This window comes from Sinohyriopsis cumingii, chromosome 1, assembly GCF_028554795.1.
Source record: "Sinohyriopsis cumingii isolate HCF-2022 chromosome 1, ASM2855479v2, whole genome shotgun sequence".
NCBI lineage: Eukaryota > Metazoa > Mollusca > Bivalvia > Unionida > Unionidae > Sinohyriopsis > Sinohyriopsis cumingii.
The window spans coordinates 40,027,668-40,054,445 of record NC_142961.1 but is presented as its reverse complement, the minus strand read 5'-3'; the positions used below and the strand labels follow the sequence as shown (position 1 = coordinate 40,054,445).

At 39.1% G+C, this 26,778-nt stretch overlaps 1 protein-coding gene across 1 annotated transcript; it reads right to left on the bottom strand.

Moving 5' to 3' along the window:
* Positions 1-6,544: 6,544 nt before the first annotated feature.
* Positions 6,545-25,784, bottom strand: LOC149806754 (mucin-like protein). The gene is made up of 3 exons (XM_089978649.1): positions 25,546-25,784; positions 7,181-7,339; positions 6,545-6,698 (listed from the first exon to the last, which is right to left on the bottom strand). Exons 1-3 carry the CDS (start codon positions 25,745-25,747, stop codon positions 6,559-6,561), a joined length of 501 nt encoding a protein of 166 aa, XP_089834775.1. The 5' UTR covers positions 25,748-25,784; the 3' UTR covers positions 6,545-6,558.
* Positions 25,785-26,778: the final 994 nt, after the last annotated feature.

Genomic DNA, 26,778 nt, shown 5'->3' with positions numbered 1-26,778 from the left:
GATGTCGTTGAGCGTTGATTATACTGCGCAAAGGTCTCGCTCTAACACCGATATAATATCCTAACCGACCTAGGATATCTGAGGACATGCAACCGCTTGATGATTTCGTTAACGTCGGATTGCGCCGTTGTAAATGAATTTTGACATTGACGAGACGAGATCAGCAAGTTTAGCATCAACCACTGGGGTGGTGGGGGAAGCAAATAATAAAAAAATGTGACTTTAGTTGAAGGTAAGTTTCGGCGATCAGCCGATAATGACAAAGAAGGGCTTTCTTGAGGGCGTTGTATTCATCTGCTTGATATACTGTTAAGTTGTGATGAACTGCTCTAGCTGCACTTTGCAAAAAGGCCGAAACATTGATTGCCCAATGCTGTTAAGAAATCGTATGTACGCACGCAAGTTTTTAGAATTGAACGTGGAAACCGACGATGGATTCTTCCTTTTCGTTAATCGTGTCATGTTTATCTGGACATTACTGTGGTCAGCAATCGGTCCTCCATTTCCTACAGGATTTGAACTGGTGTCATCTCTATCTGCTGTTCTAGCACCTACTCGTACTTTCTCCATCTCAAGAGCGTGAACGAGCTCTCTCTCCTTCTCGGCCGCTCATGGTTTTGCTTCCCTCTTTTTCGCGAAGTTCCTATCATGGCTAGCTCTTTCTGAGTCTCTCTCTCTCTCTCTACTTCCTTTTCTTTCTCAACCACTCGTCGTTCTGCTTCTTTCTCTGCCTTCCATTATTTAATTCGCTTCTCGATTAACGCTGCGAGGCTGTCCCCTTCGTAACCTATGCCTCTTAAAATTTATAGATTAGAAGGGACGTACAATGGCGCCTCCTTATTCGAACACAGGAGAATTAACACACTCTCACAGATCTTTCATCAGCATAATGGCAATTAAACCATTGGTCAACTCATACACTAACATCTAAATATTCCACAGACGCTTATTCTATAATAAAGGCTATAACAGCATCCATAATATAACGACTTCTGATGCATACATACATATCCCTAATTCTCTATATAGTAAACGATCAACATCAACAATATTCCTATGTAATTCCTACCTTACAAATTATAAAAGACACATACAAATATAAAAGCCTAATTATATGTGCATAAGGCCAACAGTGCCTAACTCTGCACAATCCACAGCTATATACTCAACTACAACAAGTACAAGTTCTAACTACTCACTATTAAATTCAGTTGTGCACCACGATTCAAACTCGTAGCAGATTACACCATCCACTTCGATTACATCCTAACAACTACATACAATAATTTTGAATATTATAATTTCGCTATTCACTATATTACGGCATGCTGATAATTCAGCTATACATTGAAGATTAAATTTCTACTAAATTAAATGCAGATAATAACGTATAAATCTTACGACACCTAGTTAGAAAGTGAGACAGATTCGGGCGAAGATATTTTACCCCAGAAGCCTTTGTTCCAATCTAGTCCGAAGTTCCAAAACCTTCCCGCCTTTTTAACGAGCGCAAAACTTCGGCATTCGGAGCGCAGTCTAGTGTCTCTAATTTCCCTGCGATCTGCTCTCTTTAATGTCCAGATATGCATTGATTATTTTACAATGGATTAAACAGAATAATGTCTGAATCAGTGAGAATTCCGCCCAAAAATCAGATAGCATTACCGATTGACCTCTATATTTTTATAGCCTTGACGGAGGTTATACAAGAATGAAAATACATGACAACTATAGATTGTTTGGATACATCCAAATGCTCCAGCCAAAATGATAAATTGGATACAGCGATGTAAACTCTCTTTCAGACATTTGTAATCCAATATCAATGTTTTGATCTCTGCCCACAAACGACACGAATCTGTAATAACCACGCAAAACGTGGCTGTTTTCGAAATCGTTTTATTTCTTCGGATGGTTACTGCTGTCGGTTTAGCCGTAGAAACATTTAACTTACTACATGTTTGACAAACACCAATGGGTTTCTTTTTTATTTACTTACATCTTGAAACGAAATAAACACATGCAATTTGCCATGAAAGGTTTCGTTTTGCTGTACTATGAACCGAACTTGATATCATTCTTAACCATGATAGCGTTGATTTTCCACCTCTCATAAATTCAAGTAATCGTTGTTCTATTGAGATCCATGGTATTATAAATGGCATCTACAACACTAATTTGTAAGTATATCCTGGCCAGCTGCCACGTCGACGTCGACGTCGCGCCAGAATGCTTCATCATCTTTATTCTTTCTGATCAGCGCGATTGTGTGTTTGGCTCTTAAATGTGTAACTTTCCTGGCATTTCTGCAGAAACCAAAGAATAGTACAAAGAATATCCGCGGGTTGAACTGCTGCCTCTTCGTGCATGGGGATCCTTATAATACCACGTGATTCTCGATATGCCTTCCGATCCATTGGCTTTATTTAGTCCCACGATATCTGAGGCCGTATTTAATATCCTACTGCAGCAACCGCCACTGGATCTCTCATAAGATTCATGTACCCGTCCTTGGTAAAATAACTGCTTTTAATTTTGGTTTGGGATATTCCCGAGCGATAATCGCAAAATCCTCGACATCATCACGAGCTTGAACAACCAGTAAAAAAAACTTCACTCATCTGTGTTGGTAGCTCCGCAAGGGTTTTCGTGTTTCAATGTGTTGGTTAAATAATTGGATCAAACACTTGTTCAAAACCCGCAGCAAGATCTTCTCGAGCTTCCTGCTGTTCTCGGAGCTGCTGCTTAAATGCTTCCCAGACAAGTTTAAATCGTTTTATTGCTTCAAGTCTCTCACGATTTAACCGCGCCTTGCCAGACTCTAATGGGAATTTTGTTTAATCAGTCATTATTGAGTTACCTGTAATTTAATTGTCAACACAGATATGTCCGAGGCGATCTTCGTAGAGGTGTTTTCAGCGCTGCGAAGGCCTTTGTTATATAACCGTTAGAAAAAACATGGTCGCGACGGTGCCAAATTTTATCGGTTTTATCATTTGGGCGTCTTGACGGCACTGCCGCGGACTTTCCGCGCATTTTTCTTTCGTTTTTATTAGTCCCCTCATTGAAAATGGCTGGCTGGCCATCCATGCTGCTGGACATTTTTTTCTTCCTTCATAGGTTGGACTTTAATATTATCGTTCATAACAGTGCAAATATAAAACTGTTTCCCAACGTTTCGAACTATTAAGCTCTTTGTTCGAGGAAAAAACAACTTACATCACGATACAAACACTTAACACAAATGTCAGGAGAAATTCTTGACTCCTCCATATTTGAATAAAGGGGAAAATCTACAACAAGAGATAAACAATAACAGAAAAAGACCCAAAAAAAACGGAAATGCGTTTGCAAACCGTTAAACTACGTATCCAATCTTTTGCTGACATCAGTCCAACAAAGTTGCATATCAAAAACAAAGAAGCGATATATTTTAGTGGAGTATAAATCCGGTACTCCTTAATGATTTTATAATAGATTATTCTTTAAACATCTGATTTCAAAGATCATCCTAGACATTCTTTTCGTTGAGCAGTTTAAAAAAAAAACGTTCATGACAAGCGATAGTTTGTTTGCCTTGGATATTATCTGTAACTTCTATTTTCTTGTGCAACATTCTCCTCGAGATTTACAATTATACGCTACCTAGTTGTATATCTTAACTCTAACAACATTAAACTTAATAAGTGTTGCTCAAGTCCTCACGCACGATCGCATCAGAAGTGTACATGAACTCACCTCAGTGTTATTTAAATATATACTTACCCTTAAATTCTTTGTAACAAGGTAGTCTTTTATGCAGTACCCTCGACCACCTAGATTCAATGTTTAACCTAATTTTGTTTAACAATTTTGACATCAAGTTAATGATCGACAAATCATACTTTCAACACGGCAGTATTCAACGTGACATGTATACATTTTGCATCAAGAGATGATTACTTTATCCCCTTCTTTTGAAAACAATCTTTTATCTAAAAATTTAAATATTTCTTTAAATCAATTATCAAGAACGTAATCATCGGCAAACTCCTTACAAATTATAATACATCTGTGTGTGTGTGTGTGTGTGTGTGTGTGTGTGTGTGTGTGTGTGTTTGAAAATATCCTTCAATATAGGTTCCATATGCATTCAACTTTAGCACATTTGAAATAGCTCTTATTGATCAGTCCGATTCTTATAAACTGATGACATTCTTCTCAGTGAATTATATGTATAAATCAATTATGAATCAATCAGTTTAAAAGGAAATGAACTGTAGTTTTTGCTTAAATTTTAACAAATACCCAGAACATTCATTCTAATGCTTCTAAGAACCTACAGATATATAACAAAACTACCTGACTACATTCAATCAGATGGAAAACCAGAGGAAAAATATTACTTTATATCGGACCCTACCTGCCTCCATTCGATAAATATAATATTTATATTCTCCTTGATAATAATAAAAATGTATTCTGTCTTAAATGTAACATGGCGCAGGAGCCACGTTGAGAAAGTACAAACTGGAAACTGTACAATGCCATTTCCACGAGATCTGATGATCGTATAACTAAGCAAGGCTTCGTGGAAAAGAAGACTGTTGGTAAACACTGGAGAATTATCTGATTCCTTTGTTAATTGCAGTTACACGTTATGTCTTAATTGCTCCATCTGAAAAGATCAATATATTCCTTATTGATATCAGATAGGTAGAGTTCGATACAAAGTCGCTTAATTGTGCTAGCCTATGTTTAGAGTTACTACTCCATATTGCTACGACCTAGTTTCGAACAATTCATGCTTTCAATATGAGAAAGGTTTCTGACATCAGTTCAAATACATGTCTATATAATGTACTGCGAAAGGTTATGGGTTATTGGGACTAGCTACTTAAAACATTTATCTCTGATTTGAACAACAGCAAAGGTATCACAGTGGAAGAACGACTACATCTATGCAACAATAGGTTTTAAGTGACACTCTCACAGCAAAGGACTGGAAAACGGTTCCATGCGAAACAGAAATGTCTCTATAAAATTCAAGTCCCAAAACTTGAATTTACATTTTTTCTTTAAGATATTTATTTACCTTTACCTTTTCTCTGTTTAGACAGTGGAAGATACTTACATGACTGACTCAAGCGATGACAAATCATCGACTGTGAGAGTTCCAGTAACGTTTGCTGAGCCATCTGCATTCCTGGTAATATTAGCTTTTACACCGCTATCTAGCAGAGAATATTTATAGGAACCGTCATCATAACCGCTTACCGTGGATGTATATGCTGTGTTAAGCGTCACATACACCACTTGAGGTCCTTCTATGCTTGGAACTACGTTTGCTGTAGGAAACAAGATACAACTAAAGCAACGTGTAAGACCTAGTCATAAAAAATTTAAACAATTAAACTTTCCTTTACATTTCTTTCAGTCATTTCAACCTTCTCTTGTTTGTTTCCTGCATCATGACATTACAATTTTTAAGCAGGCCATACTGTGTTATTTCCTTCAAAAATGAAAGTATTGGTTCATTTCATGCTTATCTCTCCAATACTTTGAAACAGGTGGTCTCGTCCTTTTTTGACAATTTTTTATGTACTAGAGACACTTACAAAATAATGTCGGTGAATAAGTTTAGAAGCATTTTAATAAAATAGCTTAAAAATCTAGTAATGATGAAAAGAACATAAATAAGTATATCTCGACTTCCTCCAACACACCTATCTGTATTTCAACGGCGTTGGCTTCCCGTCCAATCCTTTCAGTTTTGGTTGCAACATCCCTACTCCCGGTAAAGACAAAGTCAAAAAAAATATTCGATGTCTTCCCCGCAATATTTTTTAGCTTTTTCAATCGTTACGGGGTCTGCCTCATCCAGAAACTTCGGTGTAAAGTCTGCATGTGCGAATTCCTTGTGGGTTTTTCCAGGCGGGTATCTGAACGCTGATTCACTAGGATTAATTATCCCTATGAAGGAAAATATTAAATGGTCTATTATATTAGTTTTTTATTTTTGTAAAGGGTTTGGGTTTAAACATGATAAAATATTAGTGTCATAATATATACATTAGGTTTTAAAAAACACCTGAAGAAATTTGTTGAAATTTCTGTGAATACAGGGCGAGTAAAATGAATTTGCTATATTCAGCACTACATATTTTTAAAAAGAGATTATCTTTAATCTTTGAACAAGTCCACTGTATAATCTTTTTCACTGTTCAACTTATCCTTGAGTGGGGGTGGGTGGCTTTCAGCTTGGCCGGATGACTTGCTGAGCATGGTTCTCTATTTACATTTTTCAAGAAATGCTTTATGTTCCACATGTTTATGGAATATTCTTTATCAGGTTTGCCTTATTCCTCTTTTTGTTCAAGTATACAAGGTCAGTGATAACGTTTTCGTCTAGAAGACATTATTAAAGTTTCTTTTATACTTTAACTTAAACTGTATATTTACTTAGTGATACATTATAAAAATAACACGAATTCAGACATCTAGATCATATTGATTAAACTTACATGTTTGCATATACGAAAATATATCTCTCTCACTCGCAGAATCGACATGATAGGTTCAGTTGCTAAATATGAAATCATTAGTTTTATTGCCATCGAAATTTCCCATCAGCCCCAGTGTTTTCCCCTTTATTGAGTTAGGAATAGCTATTTCAATGCTCAACATCTTCACAGCGTTGGAGTCAATGATGGAAATGCCTGGGAAAAGAAGAAAAATTCAAAATGGTTTCGAATATATATATATATATATATATATATATATATATATATATATATATATATATATATATATATATATATATATATATATATATATATATATATATATATATATATATATAATATCGGTGAGGAAATTTACAAGTTATAATATTCCCGTGCAGTTATAACACGTTGCACGTTGCATTATTTCATCTACTTGCAAAAAAATGATACTTTTTCATTGCTAATTTGATATTAATGATGCCATAAATCACGTTTAGCACAAATCCAGGCATGCAATGAAAATGACACACACACAGTTTCTCCTGTTTACGTAAAAATTCAAATTTGCCAGTGACAGAAAATATATATGTATATCCACTAGACGTAATCGCCTTTTTCATCAATGGAGCAGATTGAAATAACAATCACTGTATAAGTTAAATGAATACGTTTTACAAGTGAGTCCTGAAACAAACCTGAGGAGAACGAAGCTCTGAGTGCTCTTGTCTGATTCATTCTGGTTAGCGTAAGGTATGGAGATCTGAATGAAAATTTCCTCACTGTATTAGAAAATTCCTTGGTGTAATCGTGAAAATGCTGCTTGTTTGGATAGGCTTTGGCATAAACCGTAAGACCTGAGAGTATGTTGTAACAAGAAAAAAGACCATCCATAAATATATGTCTAAATTGTGGAAAAGTAAAAAAAGACACCTATCAATAAATGTCGAAATTATGGAAACAGTTAAAATAGATACACATCGATATGTCTATGTTATAAAACAAGTAAGACGACACCCGAAACAAGAAAAATGACATCAATAAGTATATGTATAAATTATGAACAGAAATTCACACCCTAATAAGATTATTGAAATTATTCGGTATTTCCGTCTGCATTTATGTCTATATATTTATATTATTCTTCATCCAAATTTGCTGTTTGAGGACGAAGTGACTAAATAAATTTAAATAGCCATATTGCTCTTCATTACATAACAATATTTAGAACAAAATTAACTTAGGTTGGATTTTACTGTTTTTGATTAGTCATGTATGTGTATATATTTCATTTTAGCTGCTACTGTATACGTTGTTTAAAGTAAAATTGTATGTGGCACAGTGTGTGTTGTTTAAAGTAAAATTGTATCTGGCACAGTTTGCGTTGTTTAAGGTAAGATTGTATCTGGCACAGCGTACGTTGTTTAAAGTAAAATTGTATCTGGCACTGTGTAAGCTGTTTAAAGTAAAAGTGTATATGGTACAATCTTCGTTGTTTAAAGTAAAATTGTATCTGGCACAATGCACGTTGTTTAAAGAAAAATTGTATCTGGCACAATGCACGTTGTTTAAAGAAAAATTGTATCTGGCACTGTGGACGTTGCGTAAAATAAAACTGTATCTGGCACTGTGTATGTTATTTTAAAGTAAAATTGTATAAGGCATGATTTATGTTGTTTAAAGTAAACTTGTATCTGGCACTGTTTTATGTTGTTTCAAGTAAAATTGTATCTGGCACTGTGTATGTTGTTTCAAGTAAAATCGTATCTGGCACCGTGTATGCTGTTTAAAGTAAAATTGTACAAGGCACTATGTACCTTATTTACAGTAAAATTGTATCTGACACTGTGTGCGTTGTTTAAAGTAAAATTGTATCTGGCGCAGTGTATGTTGTTTAAAGTAAAATTGTATGTGGCACTGTGTATGTTGTTTAAAGTAAAATTGTATAGGGCGCTATGTACGTTGTTTACAGTACAATTGTATCAGGCACAGTGTACGTTGTTTAAAGTATAATTGTATCTGGCACTGTGTATGTTGTTCACAGTAAAATTGTATGTGGCACTGTGTATTTCGTTTAAAGTAAAATTGTGTCTGGCACTTTCTTTGTTGGTTAAAGTAAAATTGAATAAGGCACCATGTACGTTATTTACAGTAAAATTGTTTCTAGCACAGTGTACGTTGTTTAAAGTAAAATTGTATCTGGCACTGTGTATGTTGTTCACAGTAAAATTGTATGTGGCACTGTGTATGTTGTTTAAAGTAAAATTGTATCTGGCACTGTGTATGTTGTTTATCGTAAAATTGTTTCTGGCACTGTATATGTAGTTTAAAGTAAAGTTGTATAAGACACCATGTATGTTGTTTCAAGTAAAATTGTATCTGGCGCTTTGTATGTTGTTTAAAGTAAAATTGTATGTGGCACAGTGTGTGTTGTTTAAAGTAAAATTGTATCTGGCACTGTGTATGTTGTTTAAAGTAAAATTGTATCTGGCACTATGTGTGTTGTTTAAAGTAAAATTGTATATGGCACTGTGTGCGTTGTTTACAGTAATATTGTATCTGGCGCTATGTATGTTGTTTAAAGTAAAATTGTATCTGGCACTGTGTATGTTGTTTAAAGTAAAATTGTATCAGCAGCAGGGAGGGCGAATCGGACATTTTGTCCAAACGTCATTTGGTTTAATTAATACTTTCTGCACTCAGCGGATCCGGTGTCGTCAGCGCCTGGTAAAAAAAAAACGACGTCGTCGTCGGGGGGATCGTCCAATCGTCATTTGGTTTAATTAATACCTTCTGCGCGCCGATCTCAGCGTCGTCAGCGTCCGGTAAAAAAGCGCGACGACCGCGTCGATGTCATCGCCCTCCCTGCTGCTAAGTGGCTACTTACAATGAAGATCTTTATGATCCTACAATTTAACCGAATATTTGGTCGAGTCCGATACGATATCGTGTCCGAGGGTCATGTAAATTTATCGTTACAAATCCATGTGGGGTCGACTGAGCATGACTAAAAAAGTTTCGAAAAACATTAAAGTCCATGTCACCGCCGCACCATGTCTGCCAAATATTTCGTAGCGTGTGTGTATCGACGCCGTTGAATACAGCAAGAATATTACAGTTGTCTCTGATTACTTTTGGAATCTGAGTGTATCGTTGAGTGACATATATCACGTCAGTGTTTTTATGCCTGCCTCTGGAAAATATCCTAGCTGGGTTTTTTTGATTGTCTAACATAACATCATCGTACACGACTAGATTGTTAACGTCGCCATCAATATCATCGATACCTGATGCATCATTGATATCTGTAATAAACTCAATAACATTTTTTTCAGCGATTGCTGATGCATTCTCGTTGAAATCTTTCAACACCTCGTAGCATCGTTGATCATCTACGCTAGGGGCGATTAAATACAACTTATCCCACTTCATCCATCTCATTATTAAATTAAGTAACAATTGCGTCTTGCCGGATCCAGACGGTCCGATGATAATCATCCGGATCGAGTTTGGTAACGCTGCAACATGCTTAACTGGTTCTCTTGTTTTAGTCGCCGAAAAATCAATTATATTCATATCTCTATACATAAATTATGGATCTATATTGTGTGAAGTGTAGAGTGCGTACTGGCACAAATGATATGACAACCGTTGCAACAAGAAATAATAGATCGGCACTTACTGGTAAGTGTGTACAATGCGGTATAAAGAAATTTAGATTTATTTCTATTAAACCCGGGGATGTTTTAAAAAAAAACGAGGAGGTGATATTGCAGCCAAGTTATCAAAACTCCCCGGAACCCCGTGGGCAAAGTATCCAGGAGAAAAGCACCTTCCAGGATATAGCTACTGTGGCCCCGGAACACGATTAGATATCAGACTCGATGATCAAAATCAGCCCAAACCCGGTGAGTATCCAATAAATGCTATCGATAAGGCGTGTCATGCTCATGATGTTGCTTACTACAAAAGTAGCGATCTGCAACAGCGTCATATCGCGGACGTAAAATTAATTCACGCGTTAAATGCTATTCCTGATAAATCCTTCAAAGAAAAATTGGCCTCATGGTTGGTAAAATCGGCTATGAAAGGTAAATTAATGATTGGAAGCGGAGCTTCTCGCGCTGGTAATTGAAAACGCTAGCGTTTATAATAACAACATGGAATCCATCTATTATTCTCCGAGAGGATACTGGAAGGGCAAGGCCGCAATTGGTAAGCTTGCAAGCGCTGCAAAAGTAACGAGGGCCACTGCGGCTAATTGGTTATCCAAACAGGCTATATGGCAAATTTATCTACCACCGCCTAAACAAATCAACTTCTCGCGCTTTGATGTCAGCGTACCTAATGAAGTTCATCAGGCTGATATACTATTTTTGCCGCATGACAACGGTTACAAATACGCGCTAACCGTAGTTGATGTTGCGAGTCGATACAAACAAGCGGAGCCGTTGAAAACAAAGTCAGCAACTGAAGTAGCCGATGCGTTTGAGCGGATTTATCGAAGAGGTCCTCTGCGCTGGCCAAATCTATTACAAGTTGATCCTGGTAGTGAATTTCGCGGCACTGTTTTATCAACGCTGAAACATCATAGCGTCGCGGTACGACGAGGTCATACTGCGCTACATCGTGATCAGGCAATTGTTGAACGATTCAATCGGACTCTTGCTGAACGGTTATTTGGATATCAATACGCGAAGGAATTCATCCAAGAAAAACGATCTCGTGAATGGGTCAAAAGGTTGCCAGGCGTAATTGCCGCGTTAAATAACGAAATTACCCGAGCAATCAACATGAAGCCCAGCGACGCGATTAAATACGAGTATATACCCGGAAGATCAAAAATAGATAGCGTTTCCAAGCCGATTCTCGGCGATGTTACCGTGAGATATCTGTATGAACCAGGAGAGCTTGAAGGCGGTAAAAAAAGAGCTACTGATCCTATTTGGAGTGTTACCACACATAACATATCAACGATAACACGATCAACTGGTAGACCACCGATCTATAGACTAGTTTCAACTGCCCCACAGCGGGGGTTTACACGCGAGCAACTACAAGTGATACCTGACGATACTCAATTACCCCCGCGTGGTCTTAACTAGCGCCGTTGCGTCTATTGCACTCAAGACAGGTCAACCTCACATTGTTTTTGACATGACCGAGACTGTTATCGATTCTGTCCACGGTAAATTGGCGAGCGTCTTTATCCGAATAACGCCAGCGCATTACACAATTATAACTCGCGCAGTGATTATTCTGTTGTTGTCGTAACGCAATTATTAATTCGGCATCAATATCAAAACGCCGCTGTTTTTTTTATCCTGTTGGCGGTAACCCGAGAGTTTTCTATCAATGACGCTTGCATCGATGATGTCGTTGTCGTTGGTGACTTTGTCGCCGGCTTCGTCGGTGGCTTCGTCGATAACAATTCTTCGAAGCTGATTTATCCTCCGTACTCGGGACACTGCAAGATAGACTAGATTTGACCATTCGATGCGATTATCAACCATCCAAACAATTGTGTCGGTGATGGTTAGTCCCTGCGAGGAATGTATTGTCGTTGCGTATCCTAGCGTCCACGGGGATTTATCAGCACGTAGCGCGTCCTCGACGACGCTGATATCAACGAGCACGATATCATTCAGCACGAGAATTTGTTTTTTTGTCCCCGACGCTGTCGGGGTCGGGATTTCAACTTCAATGTTCTGCCGCCGTGTGTCCGAGGGTCTATAGCATAACGGCACCGGGCGCGTTGGAAACTTTTCCTTATGCAACGTAAACAACTTCCGCTGAAGTGTGTCTCTGACTATCCTTCTACTCGCTACAATCAAATCGTTTGGTCTCCATGTTTCCCAGAATTCATTTAACGGCGTTTCCGGAATCACCTCGCGGATTATTTCACACTGAATTCTATCCGGCTGTAATCTGATTAATTTTTTAACCTCGCGCAGTTGTTCATCAAGTGCTCGGTAATCAGTGTCGGTTTCTTCATAATAGTCCACAAAACCCTTTAACCAATCATGTGGGCCCTCGCCGACAAATGGTGGTGGTTGGCCATGGTCGCCACACATGATCACCGCTGTATTCGCGAGCAGCAACCAATCAAGAAACATTTGTAAAACATCTAACGAAACAGTACATATCTCATCCCAGATGATAACCTCAGGAATAAATTTTTCACCCATTCGATCAGGAGTCCACTCACCGCCGCTGTATCGAAAAAAGCTGTGATAAGTAACGGCGTCAACATTTCGTTGTTTTATCTCTCGCGCTAGTCTATGGGTTGGTGTAAGCACGATTATACTTGCCCGCGTTCGAAATAATTCAATTGCCCGAGTCGTCTTTCCTGACCCGCCACAGCCGCTTAAATAAACTGTTTTGTGTCTACAAATTGGATCAGAACACGGTGGTGCATTAGACCATTCTGACAATTTATCACCGCGTAAGTAGTTGTTCTCAACGGTGACATCTGCTGACGGGGAATAATCGCGTCGTATTTCATTTTTAATTCTCCATGTACCCCAACTCTCGTCCGGACTAGTAAACTCGGCTATGTTTCTCTTATACTTTACGTCTATATAAAATGAATCAACGGCTAATCTAACCGCGGTGTCGGGAAATCTATTTATCATCGAGAATAAATTGATAGCGGCGTAACCCAGCATAGACGCCTTCAAATGCGGGTATGCTGGGCTGTCTCCATCGCTGTAGGTAACAACTGTACCCAACTTTGTTAAAGTTGGACAAGAAAGCTGCTTCACAGTTCACGTATCTATTTTTCGCCACTGCGTCCTTGATTACGAAATTATATTCTGCGTCATCTATGATTAGCCGTGAGCAATATCGTTTGTAGTCGCAGTTTTTTCCACCTTGTGTGAACTTACCGATTATTTTTCTACCGAGATCTTTTGCCTCGCGGTTTCGTTGGTTGAATATCCTCCTGGACCATTCGATGATATATTCCTCGTCGGCATCAATGTGTTTTCTGGATTCGTCAATTATGCTATCTAGACGCTCCGGTTCTGGTAACCAGACTTCAGTCTGCGCCCGGTATGATACAATCGCGTCACTGACAATCAACGAAACTAGCATTTTACAATCAATCATATACCGTAGCAGCGCTATTGGCAACCACTTCTTTTCATTCATGTGTCTACCGATCCAAATATAACAACAGCGATGAAGTCCTGCCGCGAACTCAAATGATACTATGCGAGCGAATCCGGTTAAATCAAAATCAGGCAGTGGTCCATTAATAGCAACACGAGTCATTTCATGTCTGGGGTGTCCAAATCGTTTGAAATACTCAGCGGCGGATCCATACCCGAGAAAACTCGCTGGATAACAGGCAACCATATCAACGGAAATCATAGCGTCGCGGCTGTATTCAGTGTTCCATAGTCCACCGTGATAGTATTCCAAACAACTGGATTGTACATCCGGTAGAAATTCCTTGCGTGTTGGACTCCACGCATTTTTCCTTGCTGCAACATGAGCCGCAACCGATGGAATCGTGAAACAATTTGTTAGCAGTTGTTCATCATGCTCTTCAAATTCTATGGCGGTTTTTTTCATCTTGTTGTGAAACGCTTCAGTGCGATATAATTCACCGTTTGGTCTTACAAACTGATCAAAGGTATCCGCATCGTTTTCAGCGCTGCGAAGTAACCACACTGACACAGGGTCGTTTTTACACAAACAAGCAATAGCATCAAATAGTTTCCTCTCCGCGAGAAAACCATCTTGTATAAATTTCCCCGGGATATACTTTACTGTTCTATCCCGTGGAAACACTGTGATCGCGGGCGTCCACGCGTGTTCGTTATGATCAATAATTTTGATTGGGGCTCCCTTTGATTTGTACTTCGATTCGTGTAATACTTCACCGGTTATCGTTGTAACGGTTATTGGAAATCTCAACGACGTTTCTAATCTCGCTATGTCGCTGATGGTTGCTCCACGCTCGCGCACTGTCTCCTCCCACTGGTTGATTTTGCTGCGTCGTAGATCAGTCAATTTGTTTCCTCGACATGCATTTGTAAAATGCTCTATTATTCGTTCTGCTACACAATTTATCCCAGTTGACTGTTTCATCGGCGCTAGTTTTCCGATATCAGGTTTCTTATTTAACGGGTATATTCCATAAACAACTGCTGTTTCAGGATACGCTCGTTCATAGTATGGTCTGTCAATTCCGGTTAACAACCCCGGCTTGGAGTCGCGGCTAACAATAACTGTTTTCTTGTCGCTGAGAACTGGTTCAAATTTATCACGTATGATCCAATTACCTGATTCCACCCGGACAATGAATTTTACTCTGAAGAAATACTTTTTACCGTCAAGTTGTGATATTATCGTTGCTGCGCGGTTGTCGTTCATGGTAGCATCAACAACACCATCAATTCGAAATGTTGACCAACTATGAGATGCACCATCACGCTTGAATTCATTGATACAATCGCGTATTTTACTCAACAGGGTTCTATCGTTTATTAACGCTTTTGGTGCGTCCTTGAGGACTCTGTCGAGATTAAACCTAATATTTTTCCAGGGCTTAATTGCTGCTAATCTCTCGAACTCATCCATATAATTAAAACAAGTATTTAAATAAAAGAATATAGTATAATGAATCACTGCAAATGGTTGATGATTGGGTCGACAACCCCGTGCAATAAATCATGTAGAGGTGAATTCTGCGGGTATCATTTACAAAGCGTTCGTAATGGTTCTCTTGGCCCCCTCCCGTGCTTGGTTTGTCGCGTTGGTGTAAGAAGAAAATCGCAGTTGTGTATCAATTGTGGCGGAAAGCGATACAGAGAGTTAAAACGTTATTACGACAAGCGAATTAAAAACGCCGTCATTGACCCCACCGCCGACTTCGTCATCAAAACACCTCAAGACTACATTGAAAGGTTTATAATTAAACCAAATAATGAATTAGACAAGTAGTATTATTATACAAATGGACCAAGAGTTCAGACCTCACCCTGTGCTCGTTAATTACGAGGCATCTCGCGACGGTGTTGTTAGAAATTGTAGACTAAAAAAACCAGTTGGATGGAAAAATAATCAGGGGTATTTGATGTTTGGTGCCGGAAAGAAGGGTATTATGTTCATAGGGTGGTATTTGAAGTATTCAACGGATTAATCGAGAATGGGCTTGTGATTGATCATATTAATAATAATAAGACTGATAATTCTCTTATAAACTTGCAAGTTATCTCGCAAAGTCAAAATACCAAAAAAGGCGAAACTGGTAAATACTCAAACAAAGCAAAACCCGTAAAGTCATTTGATACAACAACTCACGAGGAAAAAATATTTCAGTCGATGAATGAGGCAGGAAAATATTTCGACATTTGTATCGCCTCAATACGATTTGTTGCAGAAGGAATACAGAATTCAGCGATCTCAAAAAAAAACGGACGCAAAATTCGATTTTCATATGTAACAGAATCCTCCGATTATATCAGCGAGTGACAAGGTCACCGGCGCCTATGGCGCTGACGAAGTCGCCATGACAATAAATTGTCTGTTCCGGAAGAAAACGAATTATCCTACGGTTCAATCGAATGTTAACACACTGCGCAGAGTTCATTTTTTTTATATTAGATATAAGGATGTTTTATAAGAATATGAATATCGAAGACATCAATAATATATTAGCCGAGATTTCAAAATTAAAAAATCAAGGAATTGAATTATCTGATAGTCTCGACAGCGAAAAAATATTATCCGATTATGAGATTATTAACGAACAATCGAAACGGGGGCGTTTTACCCTGGCCCGCGAGTACTTTTTTATAAAACGATTACAACATGCGATTAATGAGAGCCTGTACCACAATGACGTAAATGCATTCATTGGACTATTTACTGCCGTTGAAATAATACGAAAAAAACTTGGACGTGTTTATGAACGACGCCGCGAGATTTCTAGTAAGATCAAAAACATTAGAAGGATTATAGACGAAAAGTCCGTGGAGCCCCCGATGGTACACTCGGCGGGAAATTAGAAATTGCGGAGCAATTGCAATAATGGTAGGCGAATCACTTACTACTCGGCTAGCCAGAGAGCGGCTAGCGGCGCTTAAAAAGTTCATACCGTTACGAGACAGGGTTCGAGAACAACTTCAAACGCGGCAGCAACTACAAACTGATTTTACTGTTGGAAGTGAACAACTCTTTGCTCCGGTAACTAAAGCGACTAGGGATGTTACAGCGGCAACAGAACGGGCAATATATGGAGATATTCCTAAGGAAGGCGAACGGAAAGAGGCGCCTCTTCTTCCTGTACTTGAAAAGATAGCAGCAGAGACAGAACAAACACAGCAACGGATAAAACAACTTTCCGGTGATATAAAAACCCAACGAGAGTATGAACGATTAGCTGATATTGATGATTCTGAACCCGTTGTTGAACAGGGTGATGTTGGTGAACTTCAAAAAATTTCCACTCAAAGAGGGGTTTCCTTTATAGATAAACTCACTGAAAAGGCTATAGCACAAATAAAACAATTTCAATTACTGAAATCCGACGAGTATAGGATTTTTGGCAATTTTGCCGCTCACAGCTATCATTCAAGAAAAGACTTTTTAAAAGACGAGTATAAAAACAGTAATATAAAACGAGATGACTGGGTTAATTGGTTGTATAAAACGAATAAAGAGATTGATCGCTTGGATACAAAAGAATTGGGATATAAAGAATTTAAAAAAGGAATTGATGATTATGATATACAACAGCAAGAACAGCGAAAAGAAAAACGTCAAAAAAAAAGATGGTTCTAAAAAAACAAGCGGAGAGGGGTATCCAAGTGGTAGTGGTCTAGTTGAAAACGCTTGTCCTGATAGTGTTCTCAGTGATATATCACGGCTGGAAGTACTAATCGGAGGAAAACGAGCCGGAAATAACTCTCCGGAAATAATCAATGAGGCCGCTGATATTTGCAAGCGGTTATTTGCAGGCGGTATCATGGACATTAATGCATATCGAACGCTCATAGACGAGTTAGTGGATGATTAAAAAAATTATAAAATTGTCGTTTTTTGGTCGTTTTTTGGTCGTTTTTTGGTCGTTTTTGGTTAGTTTTTACGGGTGAAAACCCCAGGAAATCATTTAGAGAAAATCGATGTTTTTTACCAAAAACCAAACAAAAACGACCAAAAATTGACAAAAATTGACAAAAAACGCGGATTTTTACCGCCGATGAAAACCCCAGGAAATCATTTAGAGAAAATCGATGTTTTTGACAAAATTTATAATTCGGTGGTGGGAAGGGGGGGTGATCAATCACTAATTGGAAAACTGGTGTTTTTATAATAAAGATGATCATACACTACAACCACGATAAACCAGTACTCGTCTACGTGGTAAACTCGCGATTGCCTGTTTACCGCGCGTACTATGGAGATGGTCTCGGTAGCACCATTGCGGGGTTATTTACAAGAATGGCTCCAAAAGTAGCGCCGTTAGCCAAACAATTAGGAATGAAGGCTATTGATGTTATTCGTGATAAGGGAATCAGCGCTATTGGAGATGTTGCCGGAAAGGCGCTTTCTGCAGCAAAGGACAAACTAATGTCGTTGGTGAGAAGAAAAAAACAGAAACCACCGGTGATGCCATCAACGACAGTGATGCCTGCGAATGTCAGTAAAGTAATAAATAACGCAGTGGAACAAAAACTAGCGTCGTTGGTAAACAATAATCAAGATGACATCGCAAACATGATAGCGGGGAGTGGTTTAAAACGACGACGATGATTTAGATGCATCAGCGTATTATTAAATAAAATGTTTAAACGAACAGCTGATCCGGCGTTTGATATGGACGCACCAGTGCACAAGGATGATTCTGTCCGTAATTATCAATTTTATTCCTATCATGCAGTACAACCCAACATACGATCGCGAATTGAACTTCAAGTCCATGATACCAGTAAATACTTTTTGCCGTGTGAAGCGTTTATTGAAATCGAAGGAGAACTTGTAACAGAGGCCGATACTCCTGCTGTACCAGCACCGTATCCAGATGGTACCAAAGTTAGCTTAGTCAATAACTGCGTAATGGCGCTATTTGAGAGTGCAAAATATCTCATTGATGGAAGAGAGATCGAGTCTATAGAACGCGATGTTGACGTGGCTACAACAATAATCGGGCTAGCAAGATATTCCGACGATTATACAAGATAAGCGGGTCCATCTATGATGTTTGCAAAGGATACTAGAAACACTGCTGGAAACTCGCAATTTGTGGTAAGACGACCAAGAAATAATGATAATAGCGCTAACGCTGATGTTGAGAATATGATTATAAACAGCGATCCTAATTTCAACCTCGGAGCCGCAACACGCATATCAATGTTAACAGGACCGCGTAGATCTTTCTCATGCGCGATTCCACTGCATCATATATTTGGATTTTGTAGGAACGTGCGAAAAGTTATCTACGGAGCAAAGCATACCGTGGTGCTTGTGCGAAAAGGTGATGATAGAAATGCAATTTGGAGAATTTCAGCGGATCTTGCAAATCCAAATAATGACCCTGGTAAAGTCGTTTTAACTAAAATATTATTGTGGATGCCAGTAATGACTCCATCCATTACCACAGAGGCACGATTGCTATCCTTTATGGAGCAGGGAGGAAAATCATTACTAAGTTGGCTAACAACAACAACAGATACTAAGCAATCAAATATCAATGGTATATTCACATGGAACCTGGCATCACAACAAGGCATTTCGGCTCCGCGTCATATATTTGTTGCGTTGCAGGATATGACGAGAGTTGATAATCAATTATCCAGCCATATGATATTTGATCAATTAGGCGTTACTGACGTCTCGCTGAGAATAAACGGCCAGCAGGAACCATCTGAGGATATACAACTTAATTACGGTCAAAACCATATTGCACGCGTGTACCATCGGTTGCTGTCGTATATGAGTCGTGATCAAAACGTCGACACTGGTTTGCAAATATCACAACATGATTTCAAAGAACTATATCCGATCTATTACTTTTCGCTGGAACATCTTGATTTAACAAGACAATCCGTCGTTGATATACACTTCCGAGCTAATGTAACTCGCGGCGCTATTGCTGATTATAGAGCTATTGCTGTCATCCTCAGCGATAAATCAATGCTGTTGGAAGGTGTTGGTGGACGAATGAGAATCGTTGATGCGCCAGTGGAAAACATGTAATTGAAAACACAAACGCGTTTACAATAAAATGTCGTATAGTGTTGTCGGCGTTACACTAACTGATGGTCAAGTCAAGAAATTACGATCAAAGTCGGCTAAACAATGCGGAACCACAATAACGCTGAAGCCGTCACAGATGGCAGGTGGTAATCATAAGATATCGTTGACGGCGCGTCAAATAAAACATTTCAATGATGCGATGAAGAATAAAAAGGGTGTTCAAATAGATTTTTCGGCCGCAGCGATTAAAAACATGGAAAAGACCGGTGGGATATTTCCGTTGTTAGCCGCGATTCCGGCGTTGATTGCCGCGGCCGCACCAGCAGTGGCGAAGGCGGCGGCGTTAGGAGCCGTTGGTACCGCGGCGGGGATGGCATTGAAGAAGGCAACCGGGAAAGGCTATAAAAAAACGATCCATGGCCGGAAAGGGTCTAAGACTACCGGGAACCCCGTATTCATGGTATTCGGGAAAGGGTCTAAGACTACCGGGAACCGTTTAATGACTCCTATGTCTAATTTTGATTTAATAGATGCCGCCGACGCGTTAGCGATAAAAAACTTCAGGGGTGTTTTTATGAGGGATCAATTACCGGCGGCACCAAGGAATATTGAAACCGGCATAATTAACCTCGATGGGTCCTCCGGGGCGGGAACTCATTGGGTTGCGTACGCGATTGATCCGCGTGCGATCGTCTATTTTGATTCATACGGGTTAGCCCCGCCAAACGAGTTCATGCGGTATATCCGGGCGTGTTCAGCCCCGGTTTTTTATTCCACGCTGCCAACACAGCAGTTAAGTGACCCACCGATATGTGGCCGTGAGGTATTGAACGTACTCGCGGCGATTTCATCATCGCGAAAACCACCTCATGTGGTTGTAAACGAATACACTAGTGGGGCCGTAGAGGCCCGGCGGGTTAATTAAAAACACCGTTTTTTTTACAATAACGATGATTGATATTTGGGGACGACCTATTTCGGCGCTGAAAGGATCCACGGAAACGCCCGCCACCGACATAAAAAAACTAATCGAGGATGAAATCGCTGATACGTTAAACTTAACCAGTGTTGACCCGGGCGAAATAGTTGTATTTCAAGACCGCCAGGGTAAATTGAAATCCAGTAATGTGTTGCTGGATGACGTTTTAATACGACAGCGTGATGCCGCCGAGAACGCTATCGCGCTGTATACCAGCGACGGACGACTCAAACCGGGTCAACATTTATCGACGATAACATCAATCCAAGACGGTTTTATAAGGTTAGATAGATCGGTGACCGAACTTGACACGCAGGTGAAAAAATCTGTCACCGAGGTGAAAAAATCTGTCACCGATATACAACTCACTACCGCTAGTTTTTTTGGGACCCCGACGGTAACCGAACCGAATATTACAACAATAAAAAATACTATTTCGGAGTTTACAACGCTGTCGGGCCAATTTTACACGTTACGAAAAAATGTTAACAGGATCGATGACAACTTTGATAAATTCTTTGGTAAAAAAAATACCAAGCTGGATGAGATTACAACAACTATAAATGATATCACCGCGTATGGACAGGAAATAAAAACAATCAAAGCTGATGTTGTAGCGAACAAAAAAAATGTACACGCGAATGGACAGGAAATAAAAACAATCAAAACTGATGTTGCAGCGAACAAAGGGAATATAGACGCGTATAGAGGGGAAATAAAAACAATCAAAACTGATGTTGAAGCGAACAAAAAAAGTATGACCGAGAATACACGGGAAATAGGAACGATCAAACTTGATGTTGCAGCGAACAAAGGGAATATAGACGCGTATGGAGGGGAAATAGGAACGATCAAAACTGATGTTGCAGCGAACAAAAGAAATATAGACGCGCATACAGGGGAAATAAAAACAATCAAAACTGATGTTGCAGCGAACAAAAGAAATATAGACGCGCATACAGGGGAAATAGGAACGATCAAAACTGATATTGTAGCGAACAAAAGAAATATAGACGCGCATACAGGGGAAATAGGAACGATCAAAACTGATATTGTAGCGAACAAAAGAAATATAGACGCGCATACAGGGGAAATAGGAACGATCAAAACTGATATTGTAGCGAACAAAAAAAGTATAGACGTGCATGAACAGAGAATAGGAACGATCAAAACTGATATTGTAGCGAACAAGAATAATATAGACGCGCATGGATGGAGAATAGAAACAGTCAAAACTGATGTTGCAGCGAACAAAAGGAATATAGACGCGCATACAGGGGAAATAGAAACAGTCAAAACTGATGTTGCAGCGAACAAAAGAAATATAGACGCGCATACAGGGGAAATAGAAACAGTCAAAACTGATGTTGCAGCGAACAAAAAAAGTATAGACGCGTATGGAGGGGAAATAGGAACGATCAAAACTGATGTTGCAGCGAACAAAAAAAGTATAACCGAGAATACACAGGAAATAAATACACTCATTACTAAGGTTACAGCGAACAAAAAAAGTATAACCGAGAATACACAGGAAATAAATACACTCATTACTAAGGTTGCAGCGAACAAAAAAAATGTAGACGCGTATGGAGGGGAAATAAGTACACTCATTACTAAGGTTGCAGCAAACAAAAAACATGTAGACGCGTATGGAGGGGAAATAAATACACTCATTGCTAAGGTTACAGCGAACAAGAATAATATAGACGCGTATACACAGGAAATAGGAACGATCAAAACTGATGTTACGGCGATTAAAGACAGACTACCTAGAATGACAGAGCAACTCGAAAAAATGAAAACACCTCATGGGAGCATCGACAATAGCGTATACACGGTTCAATACGGATCATTCGATTGGACTCCTACGCGTAATGCAATAGATATCACCGCAATTGTTAAGGGCATTTATCGATTGACGTTGATTTCGGCGATGCAGTTCAGTATATCATCGCCGAGTTCATCTGGGTTTAACAATACAATATCAACAATCATTAACAAGGATACAATCGAACGGTTTATAATTAAAGCCGTTGATAGCAGTCTATTTAGGACAAACATCACATGGTATGCAGAATTTGTAGTGGATCTAAGTGAGTAATTGAAAACACTAGCTCTTTTAAAATAAAATGACCACCAGGGTAATTGAATCAGAGGTATCACCGACGTCACATCAATATCGATTCGATACCGCAAAAGAATTCTCCGCGAGCTTAAAAACGCTTTCCGAACAATACCGCGCAAAAATAAAAAAATACCGTCGTAAAATGACCGCCATCGACGTGGCCGTGTACTCGGTGTCCGGTATAGTAGCTGGTGCCGGTGTCATTTCATCCACAATGACCATGATGGCTCCGATCACCGTTTCAATCGCTATCTCCGCGGTGACAACAATTGCTGGAGTTGCCAACGCAATCACCAGAAAGATATCATCGTGTTCTCAGAAAAAACTCAACGAGTATACAGTAAAACATCAAATAGTATCCGACGCGTACTCGAAATTATCCGGGTTGATCTCGTTGTCGATTGATAATTCGTTCATATCCGATGTTGAATTCTCCACGATGGTCCAGTTGTATGGCTCCGCGATGTCAAAAATCGAAAATTTTCAACTGGAAGCCGGAAACCACTTCAATGGCTTAAAACATTCTCCTGAAAACAAGCAGGTTGTTAATATTCGGTGTTGAAATTGAACACTAAAAACAACGAATAATAATAATGTCGCTGACCCCCGAAGGGTTTCAATTACTTCAACGGATCGCGGAGAACACCACTCCGGTACAAACAAGTATGATATCGATAACATCAACGAACCCCGAATTCAGTGTGAACTTCCCATCACCGGTTCCAGTGAAGGAAATAGCGCTGGCAAAATTGCGAGTATATCACAGTTGGCCTAATATCCGAGCGGACGCATTTAACGGACAACAACCTAATAACTCGCTGGTTTTTGCATGGACAAATAAACCCGATGGGACCCCAGACTGGAAGGAGGTTACAATACCAACTGGGTCATACCAAATAGAACAAATCAATAAAGAATTTCAACGCAGGATAAAATCGATCACAGGAAAAGAATCAAAAATCGCTATTACGGTTCATGAACCGACGTTATCGTCGACGATTGAAATAAGCACACCGGGGTATATGGTTGATATTTATAACAGTTCGATAAGAACCATACTAGGATGGCCTAAGAATCCACCTCATGGAATCCCCGAGGACTTGCACACGAATGCGCAATCGTATCACGAGATTAATCCCGGGTATCGAAATGATTTGTCTATTATAAAAAACACGTTATCACCCAGCAGATTTATATTTCAAAACAGGAATACCATGCAATGGTATTTTCCGTATAAGCAAACTCCTGAATCGTCCGCCGTGGTCACAGTTAATTTAAATGATATCGCTAGTGGTTTTATCGAGATTAATCGTAATTACCAATTGCAACTAGAACAGCTACGGAAAACGAAAGCACGAAAACACGTTGAGGTGTTAAATCAACTTATATCAGACATGGAATATATCAATGAACGAATCGTTAAAACAATATCCGCTAACAGCGATGATAATAAACAAAAATTCCTAACCGAGTATAATATCACAGAAGCCGATTTACCCGATTTCAAGTTTCCAGGATACAACGCGCCAGAACTAAGAAAATCTCTTAATGATTTTCTCGCCCCATCAACTATCCTCAGACACGATAATGGAGAGGGTGGTAGGCATATTGCCCCGTACAACGTAAATATTGCATCGGTGATAGCAATCAATCTAGTGTGTGATGTTATCGAAGGGAGTTACCAGGTGGATACCAAGCAATCAAATCAGGCTCAACAGGGGTATATCCTTTATTCATTTTCACCAACAGCCCCTCCGGGATTTTTAATCGTTGAGAGTCCGATTAATCCGGTCTATATACGATGCCATAATCGGTTTTTAACGAGAATTAATTTCAGACTTACCGATCAGTCGAATAACCTAATTGATCTACAAGAGGAGGAGTTAGTGATCACTCTGTTTATAAGATCATTGTAACTCTTAGCAGCAGGGAGGGCGATGACATCGACGCGGTCGTCGCGCTTTTTTACCGGACGCTGACGACGCTGGGATCGGCGCGCAGAAGGTATTAATTAAACCAAATGACGATTGGACGATCCCCCCGACGACGACGTCGTTTTTTTTTTTTACCAGGCGCTGACGACACCGGATCCGCTGAGTGCAGAAAGTATTAATTAAACCAAATGACGTTTGGACAAAATGTCCGATTCGCCCTCCCTGCTGCTGTATCTGGCACTATGTGTGTTGTTTAAAGTAAAATTGTATATGGCACTGTGTGCGTTGTTTACAGTAAAATTGTATCTGATGCTATGTATGTTGTTTGAAGTAAAATTGTATCTGGTACTATATTTTCCGAAGTAGCATTCTTGACTTTCTTATCATCTCGTCTTTGTTTCGTTTCCACAACCATGGTCGTGGTAACTTTGATCGACGTTGTCAAAATAATTGTCCTCTTATACAATCAATGTCTCTTAAGTTAACGGCAAGGGAGGAGAATGAATTGAATCTCCCAAATGGATATAATAGCATCGCTGATATATTTAGAAAAAGATATGCAATCAAACGTTCTAAATAATTTCCATTACAGAATATACCTGTCCAGTTTTTCTTTACCCTAGCTCACGTTCAGTCAACTGTTTGTTGTTGCATTGTGAGCGCGTAGTTCAGATTACATTGACCATTGTTCTTTAGCAAATGCATAAATGCATTATCGATAAATAGATGGACAACAAAGTATAACCAAAATGATTTACAAACTTGTGAAAAACTGTTTGTCGTTAAAATTATACAGTTAAACTATGTTTCAGTTACCAGAACTAAATCTGTTTAACTCTACATGTATGTTGATACCAAGGCTGTCTTTCGCGGCAAACGCAGAGAAGATGGTGGCATCGCTAACTGTGCCATTTTCTCCTTCCGCTCTAGCACTTCTGGCCTGCAGGTCAAAGGTGCCGGTCATGGTGGTGTTAACGGTCATAAGCGTATACTCCCCCATCCGTTGAAAGTATATCATCTTCCATCAAATGTGGTTATATGGGGATCTCCGGGTGCAACGGCTAAATCGTTTTACGGAGATCAAATATGAAAACTTCAATTAGTAAAGATATATATGTATCTATTTGTGTGTGTGTGTGTGTGTCTGTATTAGTTACTCACTGATGATATTTATGTTTTGCATTGGTAAGGAATGATTGAATTCATATAAATTTAAAATGTTTTCTTACCTAATTGAAGTCTATACGATGTCTCATTAAGTTTGATATGTTTTTGAGGATTGCATAACCTTGACTATATTATAAATTTAAAAAACAAAATAAACAATGGTATCGCATATTTACCAGACCGTTGGTCAACATAGTAAACATTTTCAATAAGCATTATTTAACAGTATTTTACATTGGTTCCTCAATGTGTTTTAGTTACAAATATAAGTCTCATATCAGCGCTAAATTAAATACGATTGATTACTATGTGAAATACTGATATCGGACCTTCTGCAGGTCATTTGAATTGCAACATCGATTTTGTGTGTACATGTGCCCTGAAAGTTTGGCTCAACTCCGTTTTTGCGTTGTTTAATTAAGGTGAGCATCGGTATATATGAAGATGTGTAAATTATATATGAAAATCAGTATGTTTATATATTGCAACACTAGCACAGTTATGCTCGTTTAAATTCTGTAAGGAACAATTAATAATGTATCAGAAGGATTTAAGTTTGTGATGTAATTAGCAATTTTTACGTTGAAAGAAAATTACATGTTTGATTGAGGTGATTGTGGGTGGCAGACAACTCACTGTGCCATGAAGGGAATGAAGTGTAGCAATATCCTAGAGGTCTAACGTCATAATAAAGATTACAGAGGCTGGCTCCTTCGTTGCAACATACCGACTTCATGGCAAGGTCAAATTTTTCGTGTTGTGCTGGCTCAAGGACATTGTGTTATCGAATAAATCCAAAAGGTCCCTCTCTAAGGAAATCTTTGTCGCCATAGCAGCACATCTGAAATCGATGATACATAGATACATACAGGTAAATCATAG

Excerpts from the sequence above, each read along its gene's own strand:
- LOC149806754 (XM_089978649.1), bottom strand. The coding sequence starts at position 25,747 with ATGATATACTTTCAACGGATGGGGGAGTATACGCTTATGACCGTTAAC. Across the intron at positions 7,340-25,545 it reads GTTAAACAGATTTAGTTCTG|GTCTTACGGTTTATGCCAAA; the intron begins GTAACTGAAACA and ends ACATACTCTCAG. Across the intron at positions 6,699-7,180 it reads CAGAGCTTCGTTCTCCTCAG|GCATTTCCATCATTGACTCC; the intron begins GTTTGTTTCAGG and ends TTCTTTTCCCAG.